The sequence below is a fragment of the Perca fluviatilis genome, chromosome 7, assembly GCF_010015445.1.
Source record: "Perca fluviatilis chromosome 7, GENO_Pfluv_1.0, whole genome shotgun sequence".
Classification (NCBI taxonomy): domain Eukaryota; kingdom Metazoa; phylum Chordata; class Actinopteri; order Perciformes; family Percidae; genus Perca; species Perca fluviatilis.
This window is the reverse complement of record NC_053118.1, coordinates 20,831,836-20,842,729: the sequence shown is the minus strand read 5'-3', so window position 1 is coordinate 20,842,729 and position 10,894 is coordinate 20,831,836. Positions and strand designations below refer to the sequence as shown.

The 10,894-nt window shown below is 41.2% G+C and overlaps 1 protein-coding gene across 1 annotated transcript; it reads left to right on the top strand.

The window, feature by feature from the left end:
• The first annotated feature begins 985 nt into the window (after nucleotides 1–985).
• LOC120563135 (transcriptional repressor scratch 1-like) lies at nucleotides 986–10,317 on the top strand. Its single transcript, XM_039807258.1, has 2 exons — nucleotides 986–1,959; nucleotides 5,979–10,317. The coding sequence occupies exons 1-2, from the start codon at nucleotides 1,845–1,847 to the stop codon at nucleotides 6,704–6,706; spliced, it is 843 nt and encodes a 280-aa protein (XP_039663192.1). The 5' UTR covers nucleotides 986–1,844; the 3' UTR covers nucleotides 6,707–10,317.
• The last annotated feature ends 577 nt before the right edge of the window (nucleotides 10,318–10,894 follow it).

Here is a 10,894-nt window from a genome sequence, read left to right as displayed (position 1 = left end):
GTAGTTTACATAAATCACAAACTTGACAACAAGGTTTAAGATGGTCCATGACTTTTCAAATGAAATCACCAGAATGCTTTAATCAAACTTGTTGTTATGCCCTCTGAATTATCACAAACATATCAGAAGCACATCTGTTTCTTCTTTTACAATTTTATATTAAAATTATATTAATGAATTTTTATTCATTTCTCAAAATTATCTTTGTTCTGTCGACAGAGCACACAATCCTAGACCTCGCTAGTGAACTCAGTGTGACCCTGGAGCAGATATTACTCTACTCCCATATTAATCCGGCAGTCACTGTAAAACAATCCATTTGGTCTAAACCCATTTGGCTTCGGGGCCCCATTAATGATAATTTCGAGGCTCTCAACATGCTAGTTAATATCCCCCCATATAATCAATGCCATCGCGAAAAACAGCAAAATAGAATATGATTAGTAGGTGATAAAAGAAGAGAACCCCCCCAAAAAAAAAAAAAATCATGCACAATGGGACAATACTGTATTTAAAATTCGCGTTGAACGCTGCGATAGCTGAATCAAATCGACGAGTGCTTGAAAAAAAAACATAACAATTTCCATTCTTATCTCCCTGAAACATGGCGCCTCAACTTACACACAGAGAAAGTAACACACACACACACACACACACACACACACACACACACACACACACACACACACACACACACACACACACACACACACACACAACAGAGACACATACTCAAAAAATGAAGAGAGAGGGGAAGGAGGGAGAAAAAGAATGAAAGACAGAGGAAGAAAGAGAAAGAGGGGGGTGATAACAGCTTCAATAAATCATCCGGGCCAGTCGCCACTCCCCGGGGATGTGGGATGGATTAAATTAAGCACTCCCTCTACCCGTGTGTCTATCCATCTCTCTGTCTCTCTCTCTGTCTCTCTCTCTCTCCCTCTCTTTCTCACACACACACACACACACACACACACACACACACACACACACACACACACACACACACACACACACACACACTGCGCCGTATAAATGCCAACAGCTGATCGCAAGACGCCACACTCACGGGAACACCTCGCGGACGTTGCAGAAAGAGAGAGACCGAGGGGAAGAGAGAGAGAGAGAGAGAGAGAAGAGAGAGGGATACAGAAAGAGGGAAGCTGTTGATCAATTTGGCCGCAGGGAATCTTATTGTGATTTTTTTACCGACCTGAGTAGTTGTCATTTACGGGAATTAAGGACTATTTCTGCGGGAGGGAGAGGGAAGAGCAAGGTGTCCGACATTTTTTGAAAGCTTCCAAAATCGTTCTCTCTTTTTCTCCCCTTTCCTATTTTCTTCGCATCCCTTCCACCTCCTCTTCTTTCTCCCCCATCTCGTCTTCCTCTTCTTTAAAGGAGCCCGGGACCGCTGAACGCGCTACAGGGTGCCTTCCACCGACTGTTATTTTTATGTTTTATTTATTTTTTGACTGCTCACGAGCCTCTGCTCCCTGTCCGCGAGCACAGAGTGCGCGTGGCACCCCCGGTGGGAGCTGTCCGGTGCTGAAGTTGCATTTCTCACCCTCTCTGCGCGAGGACTAAAGCAGGGAGACAGAGGACCGCCAGAAAGACAGAAACAGAAAAGAAAGACTAACTACGCGTTGGTTGAACGTCCAACTATTTTACTGGATCAACTCACAGCTCGCGCTTCCTCCAAAATCTGAAGACAATCTTTCTCCGGTTCGCCTGTCTTGTTGGTGTGTAACGGGCGAATCAGCACGCTGGCCAGGCCGTCGGCAAACGGCCGTGTTTGTGAGTGTGTGTCGTTGTGTTTGTGAGAGTGTGTGTGTCGGTGTCGCACCACCATGCCAAGGTCGTTCCTGGTGAAAAAGGTGAAACTAGATGATTTCTCCACCGGAGCGGATTTGGAGAACGTCTACCGGCACAGGACAGACCTCAGCCTGCGGCTCCATGACAAAGGTAGGTCAGGCTGCCTACACAGCGAGCACTAACAGGTGTCTCAAAAACAACTCGTCTGACAGAGGAGGAGGAGGAGGATGACAGACAGGGAGAGGGAGCCTAACAATGCTGTTTCCAAAAATAAGACTTTAGCTATGCCTAAGAGGCGGATTAACCTGTTGTGTCCTGGAGGGATTCCCTGTGACTGTACTTTAAAATTGATCTCTGCAGAACTGTAACTATCAACAAAAGATAAACTGTATAAATCACACAGGGACTTATGGTGTGTCAATAGTTATCAATATTTATAATGAGCATAGTCTGTTTCAGTTTTGCATGTAGTATTACACCTGTTATTATAATATTCTAATATTACCGTAGCCTTTCCATTTGAAACAACATTACAGTCTTGTTGCTACCTGTAGGGTGATGTGGGTGTACTCCAGGCAGATAAGTAGCCTATAAGCATTGATTACAGACCCGTGGCAGACAGCCCAGAGCTATCACATAGTTATTACCGTTCTGATGGGTAATAAAAGCTTCAAAGCCTAGCACTAAGTAGTCCGCTGCAAAATAAATGATTCTACATGACTTCAAAGAATGATCAGATGAGATTGACAGGGTTAAACTGTGAATAAGAACTCCCGATCTCAATGCTCAATGTTACCAGACCACACAAACACTTGTACCGGGAGTACTGAAGCTTGATTTTAAGCGTTTGGTCGGTTGTAAGAATGGAGTTGCCACTGGAGAGGAAAGGTCACTTGAGAAATCAACTCAATCCAGCGCGCCCCATGTTTCATCGATTTTGGCTCATAGTCAGCGGGGATTTTTCCCCCCCAGGCAGGCTAAGTAAGGTTAAAAGAGATAAAGACGGGACAGTGGTTATTAATATCTGGTCCACTTTCACTTGGTTTTGGGGAATTAACAAAGGCAAAGCTCAGTCAAAGTCAAAGTGTTGTACTTGTCTGGACATGCTTCTGATGTTGCATGAAACCTGCTTCCTTGTATCCTGTAGGTCAGGTGTAGATGTTTTATAGAAAATAAACTGACAAAAAAATGGATAACAGTTTACAACTGTACAATATTATCCACCAACCACCTCGAGGTGCAGCACAAAAAGCATTTGTTTAGTTCTCCTTCATGTAACAATGCTGTGCCCAGAAACATTACCACCAGTGGCCCAGTTCAGTGTTTTTTTGCTTGCATATAAAAGTATCCCCATCACAGGCTCATAGCCCACATACGTTTATTGTTTGTGCTCCATGTCAGGGTATGACAGTTTTTGAAGTGTCTGCAGAATTTTGCATGATGATATGCCTACATTAGTGCCACAAGCCTACATTGTCAGGATACCACAACAACAGAGTTTACATTCATGACTCTTCTCTCACTTTATAGTCACAGATGAACTGTTGAATATAAGTTAACGGTAACAGATTCTGAATGAAAGTCAGATCATTGTTTATTTTTGGACTGTCTTGGTATACAATATCTTACAACAATATTTAATTTAGGTATAACAAAGCAGAGCCCCATTGCAGGTATCCTGAAGACAGTGTGATTCATTGTTTAGTGCTGCCTCTTTGCTTCTGAAGCTGTGAACTTCTCCACACCCTGTAACTGTGTGCGTCACATTTTACATCAAAAACCAGAGATGCCTTTGCCATGTAAATGCAGCCACTGCATTGCTTCCACCCCAATGTCATTGACACGTTGTTGCACATCAACATGTGTACTCCTTGTGCAGTCTTGCCTGCATTTCACTGCTTGTAAAGCAAAGAGCTGTCAGTGGAGTATTTATAATGTCGAGGTTAACAAGCCCTGCTTGGCTTAACACGCGATCTGCCACCTCAGCAGCACCGTGCAACACTGCCTGTCCCAGCCACCTTTTGTTTCCATCACTAACACCTGATAGTAACAGCTTAATGCAGCTTCTACATACAGTACAGAATAGGCTCTACCCAAAACGTTAGGAATAACTCTCTGGTTGAACGAACTGGCTTTTGGAATAATTTATATCCCACCCGTGTTCCGTGCGTTGTGTGGGATGGGACTGTGTATTCAGATGGGACGCTGTGGCAGATATGTAGTAGGCCTAGCTGTTATCGTATGCAGGCAGATATGTGGTGTCAGATAGAGCGTGTTGCATCTGCATTTTGGTAAAAAAAAAAAAACTCCAAGAGACTGGATTAATAATAACAACAAGAAGAAAAAAAGTAAAATACTATTTTGTTTTTCTGAAGAATGCATGTTTTGATGATGACAACCACATCTGTCTGCCTTTTCTTGTGTCCAATTGATCACAACTTTCATCATACATTATACTGCTGTATAATCAATGTCCCTGTGTAAATAAATGTGTAATGCCACACTTGTAGATTCACACTCAAAAACCAAGACTGTCAGGGAACCAAATATAATGTGGGTAAATATGCTAGTTAGTATGTATGTATGTACTACAAAACATAAATGCAAATATGCATTTCTATATTTAGACATTATTTTGATTTAATTTTTACAAATTTATAAAGCCCCTGAAAAACATACATCAAACGTGAATGAAATTGCATTTTTCCAGATATACAATGAGATTTAGCATCATCCAACCTGCTCATATATATCTATACTGTTTTAGAATGAGTCTCAGTAACTGTACTTTGCCGAAAGGCTTGTCATGCAACTCTTCAACCCCCTGATCTGTAGAAAAATGTTGCCTGCACTGACTGAGCCTGTAGAGCAGGCTTGCTGTCACTGTGCCATTGAATGCACTGGAGCTGTCCGTGGTGCTGATGCTCATTTTCACAGCCTAAATCAGCTTTCTTAAGTTCAGGGTCAGCCTGTGTGCATTTATCTTTCTCAGAGGAAGTGTTTAAGCTGCAACCTTTGAGAACTGTAAGTGAAGTATATTGCTGAATTATCTCTGGACTATTACTGCTGGCTTTTTTCACACTCCACTACTGGCCACAGGTGTGCAGGAGAGAGGCAGATGTTTTGTGCTGCTGCTTTACTGATTGTGCAGGGTAAATGCAGGGAATGGAACTGGGACATAGTTGCTGCAATATTACTACATTACTACACAGTATTGCGTATTTTGCTTATTCAAGTTTTTATCAGTACATTTAGAGTAAGAGGAGGACCATAACACTCGGTGCCTCTTAAAAACAGCATGATACAAAAAAACTGTATATAACCACAGATGATCTTGTGGTTTAGATGTCCTGGAACTACATGTACAATTGCTGAACTAGGGTCAGATCTTACAGGAACCTTATGTTTAACCGACTGTGTTGCCTTCTTTCCTTTTCTGCTCTTCCAGTTTAAAGGAAAAATGCATCTGGTTTCTCAACACATACAGAACTGTGCTGCCTGTCATGTTAGCATTTTTGTCCATCCATAGCACTTAGTGAACAGCTTAATGGTGTTTCTACATACAACACACAGTAACATGTTCGAATATTCATGTCAACCCATCGTCTCTATGCTTTGTGTTATAATAAATGCTTTTAAGTGGGATGCAGAAGCAAAAAAAACCCACCATGCATCTGTATAAGGCAAGCTGTACAGTACATCACCAATAACACTGAGTAAGCAAGTACTCAGTTCCACCAGTTCAGACTGGGTAATGCTGTTCAATACACTGAATCTATGCATATTGTCTCTGTGAAGAAGGATACGTTTCATTGTACTCTGTTCTTCCTGTCCAGCTGGCTACAGCAGTTTAATAGCGTTAATCCAAACTTCGTCGTGTCCCTGATTAAACGGACATGTGCAGTAGAGAATGCCTGTCATATCACATACTAGTCCGTGAGTCTCTGATGTGGTGGGGGATCGTTTTGTGCCTGTGCCCCTCTGTGCCTCCTAAGATAAGCATATTAACTACCTATCAAGTTATGTCATGGCTACATCAGGGACACATACTTTAGTCTGAATCTGTATATCTTTGAGTCCCATGCCAGGCTTCAGTGTAAACCCATTTATAAATTAACTTCCAACTCACTGTTCTATAACCTAACACTGTTTTCTTTTTTCCATGCCAGCCGGTTACATCAGCGACTACATCAGCCCTGTTGTGTATGATGGTGAGAGTGACGGTGGGATCAAGGTGCCCTCCCCTGACCCCCTCTACGATGGTATCCACAGTGACTACGGGGCCCCTGACTCTGAGTCTCCTGACAGTCCTGGCTCAGAAATCACTGACGGTTACATCAACGGTGATGCTGCTGTGAGTGAGGGTTACACAGTCGATGCCTTCTTCATCACCGACGGCCGCTCGAGGAGGAAAGCTATCAGCAGTCCCAGGACCATCCAGAGGCACACCTGCAACGAGTGCGGAAAAACCTACGCCACGTCTTCCAACCTGAGCCGGCACAAACAGACACACCGCTCGCTGGACAGTAAGCTGGCAAAGAAATGTCCAACCTGCGGTAAGGTGTATGTGTCCATGCCCGCCATGGCCATGCACCTGCTCACTCACGACCTCAAGCACAAGTGTGATGTGTGTGGGAAAGCGTTCAGTCGACCCTGGCTTTTACAGGGCCACATGCGGTCTCACACAGGTGAGAAGCCATTCGGATGCGCCCACTGCGGGAAGGCCTTCGCAGACCGCTCGAACCTGCGCGCTCACATGCAGACCCACTCGGCCTTCAAGCACTTCAAGTGTAAACGCTGCAACAAGACCTTCGCGCTCAAGAGTTACCTGAACAAGCACTACGAGTCTGCCTGTTTCAAAGGCCCCTTCTCTCCTCTCGGCCCCCTAGATGAATGACCCCCTGCATAGATAAAACAATAGACAAAACTGCAGACATAAATTACCATTATCCCTACAGACTGAACTGCAGACACAAACAATCTATTTTTGGTCAGAATATGACCTTGCTTTCCCTCCTCCCCCTCTCACACTTTCCCCCCAACTTGCTTTCCATTGGAGCCTATTCATGATGATGAAGATAGCACAATTTTTCTCCTTGAGATTTGCCCACTTAAGGATTTAACTGATCTACGCATGCACTTCCTCAAAAACTCTTCACCGCCTCTTCCTCCGTCTGTTCTGGATGGAGACAATAATACTAACACGGCTTCCTTCTGGCATTTAGATACAGTATGGCATCATATATTTTAGGACACTGATGATGATAATGGTGATGATGATGATGATGATGAGGATGATGAGGATGACGACAAAGACATTAGTAAGACTATAGCTACTGGGTTCCTCCCTGCACGGAAACGCAGTGAATGAGTTATTCCTTCTGATTTTGTTTTTTGGGGGAATAATAATAATAATAGTAATAATAATGATAATAATAATGTTCTGCTGCACCAAGTGACCATATTCGCTCCACTACTGAGGTAAAAATCCTATTTATTTACTTATTTATTTTAGCTTTTTGCTTGTCCATTTTTATTTGTTGTATGTTTATATTTGATTTGATAACAATGAAGTGATACCGTTAACTTATTTGTTGCACTTTAATTTCTGTATTTGGATATCTGCCAACCTCTTTTTATTACTACAGGCCAAAGCATATGTCACTTTTTTGAGTACTATTTTTTTGCTATTATATTGTTTACCTTTTTTCTTATTAACATTATTGCATGCAAAAAAAAAATAATGAAATCTATGCCAACATCATAAAAGCTTATGATTTTTTGCCAAATTCCTATAGATAGAACCTGAGGGCAATATTTTTCTCTTGGAGCCTCCGTATGACTCTTTAAAAGCAATAATCACCTAATGCATGGTATTTTATGATGAAGTATTACCTACTACTGTATAGCAGTTTAAAAATCAGGTATGTTTTACTTCACCTATAGTCATAAACAGAAAAAGACTAATATTACAGACATCAGGGAACATGCCAATGTAGTGTTAGAGTAACAAAAAGAAAAGTCCTGTCTTTCCTCTTTTGTTATGCACTGCCTGCCTCTTAGCGAGTAGAACTAATGTAGGATGTAGGCTAGAGAGGCTGGGATCAGCTGCCTGCTGGGTGTGAGGCCTATTGTAGGATAACTGTAACCCTGACAGACCTGTGCTTGGCTAACTGTAGCATGAAATAAGCCTGCTAACAATAACCAGGGGAGGCCTAACTTTGAATTAGGCCTCTCAACATGTATTGGATTATTGGTCATTCATGAAAGTTCTATAGTTTATTAAAGGTCCTGGGACGTTAAAATGGCACCTAAATGTGTTGAAAACATATTTTCTGTGTCATGCAGCCAAATAACAATAGGCCTTTAACATACTTTTTTATAACCATATATGTCCTCATACAGATAAACAATAAAATAAGGTTAATACAGCAATCAGATTGCACCCAGATGTGCACCAACCTAAAATGATATGGTACTTAGCAACTCTCAGTATGCTTTCAAACAAAGCAAACCAAGTCAAAGTTTGGTGCATTTAAATGCAATGCATTATTCAACTACCCTTCCAGTGCACTTCCAAACCACAAAGCGTGCATTCTTAAACCACAGAAAAAGCATGCACTTTAGCTGGAAGGTCCGACTGCAGCTTAATTGTTACAGTCCAATAGACAGACAAGGCCAAGCACTGATTATTCTGCAGTAGGCCCCATTTAACCCTACTGGGCCGAACCATGGGCTAACTCTATGAGTGATACACCTACAGACAGGCTAACTCTAATCAACCCCAACCTATAGATTGTTTAACCTTTGATCTAGGTGGCCAATGCCAGTGTTGCTGAACCCAGTTCTCTGCAGCTCAGAAACCTTTTTCTACAGATTCATGGAGCTTCCTGAGAGACAGACTGAGGACACAGATCTGCACAAAACATGAACTTCTTGTTTATATGCCATATGTATTCATTGTAACCTTGCATAGACACAAGTGCATGCCCACACATGCGAGCACATAGTACTTGCTGATGAGATGTTGTGGGAGACACACAGAGAATCTGTGGCCACAGTCAAGCTTCTAACAATTGAAAAGAAATTAGTTTAATAATCAGATGTGAATCTCTGATAAAGGCAGATTTGATAATTACAGCGCTTCCTCAGGCATGATATTAGTCAATTAGAGATTGGGTTGACTGATATTCAACACCATTAAGGGTTTTAGGGACAAAAGGCGAGTCTGCACTGATACATAGCACCATTACCTAATTTCATTCACATCTCAGAGATAAAGTTATAGGACCTGTTTTTCATCAAAGGCAGAAAGACCAGTTCTGAAGTAAAAAAGTCAACATTTTGTAATGGAAGTCTTGGTTTACAGGAGACGATACAATATTTAAGTCTTTTACAAAGAAGCTTTTTTTGTTTGAAAAATGTAGCTCACAAGTCAATAAGAAAGAGGCGGTTTCTGTTGTGACTGAAGCAATCAGTATGCCAGTCAGCAAATTACAGGACTTATCTCTCTCCCTGGTGTGTGAACAAGATTCAAGCTGCAATTACTTGAATTGTATCAGACGATTAGTCATAGAGCTTCAACTTGTTAGTGCTGAAATGTTTGACTTTGTCTTTTTATCAGTTATTTTGGCCAAAAAACTCACAATAACTAGCAGATGATAAACATTAAATTAGGTGTTTTTAAACAGAAGTACTACACAAATACAATTCCAAATTAAAAGCACAAGTATGGCAAAGAGACCATATATACAAAGAAAACAAAAGCATATACTTTCATATTTCTTAATACATCTAAGAGACATCATTCCCTGGTAGAGAAATAAATTACAATATGATATTATTTTAACCACCAACTCTGAAATCACAGCAACTGATAAGTGTGACGGGTACAAAGTTGCTAAACAAACCACTGAGAGTCTCTCTGGCAGCGGTGTCTCCAGTTGTTGTTTACTTATCACAAATTGTATCATTGTGTTTTAAAACACTTTGCAACTTTGCACTGCAGTCCAAACGTCTTAAGGCTATTTGGCTAACGTTGTTGTTAGGTGGCTGTTTAGTGGTTTTGAGGCAGAAAATCTGTGTGTGTGTGCGTCTGTCTGACTGTGTCTGTCTCTAGGTGAGCTCCAGGTCTGGTCTCTCTAAGCACTTCCATTCTAGTCATCTCCACCTTGAAGAAAGTAGCACAATGAAACTAGAATTCAGGTAGAGAAGAATTAAAAACCTTGTACTAGCTTGACCTCTCTTCTTTTTTTTGTATTTCCAAGTTAAAGAATGATGATAACCTAAATAATCATTTATTGCAAGAGGGTTTGTAAAGAATCCTTTGGATTGAGACATTTTTACTGCTGTATAGCGATATCTAACACACCTTATCTCAGAAGGTTTGGCTCTCTGTTGCAGAGAGAGGATCTCCTGGGGTTTTTTGAGCCAGAATTCAGACAATGTAAGCACAATGAACACAAAGCATTTTGTGGCACTTCATAATAAAGAATAATCTTAACCAACCAGGGCAGTTTGTCATAGTTTTTGTCTTGTCTTGTTTCAACATACAATAAAGTCTTCCAGCAATTCGTAATGAATACACACAACATAGAAAACAGGAACAATATTAGACTGTAGCTGCTATGCTGCACTTGAATGGAGAGGAATATTTTTTCTCTCCATTCCTTTCAAACTCTTTGACCCCTATAATTTATCTTCTGTTTAAGTAGCTTTTAAAGCAATTCATGCAAATATAACAAGCTTACCTTTAAGTGAGAAAAGTGTTCATTTACATAGAATAACACTCAACTCTGCACTCCAAAGCCCATACTTTGTATTAGCTTTGTCAATATTGAATGTTGAAAGAGGGACTGGGCTAACACTGGTGCACAGTGTGCTCATTAGCACTCTTTAGGCTGGAAGCTATCTACCAGTAATGGGCTGCCTCCATGGCTAAATACAGCGGTTAGTTGATTCCATATTTGGACATTTAGCAGTGGTTAAGTAGAGTGTATCACTTAAAAGCCCCTGGACACTTTGTTTCAGATATTAAGTATTTCTCTAAAACCTTAATTATGGAACAATCAAAGTTAAAGTTTAA

What these genes read in the sequence shown, in the direction of transcription:
- LOC120563135 (XM_039807258.1), top strand. Translation starts at nt 1,845, where the DNA reads ATGCCAAGGTCGTTCCTGGTGAAAAAGGTGAAACTAGATGATTTCTCC. An exon ending in CCTGCGGCTCCATGACAAAG is followed by an intron (nt 1,960 to 5,978) that starts GTAGGTCAGGCT and finishes TTTCCATGCCAG; the next exon opens with CCGGTTACATCAGCGACTAC.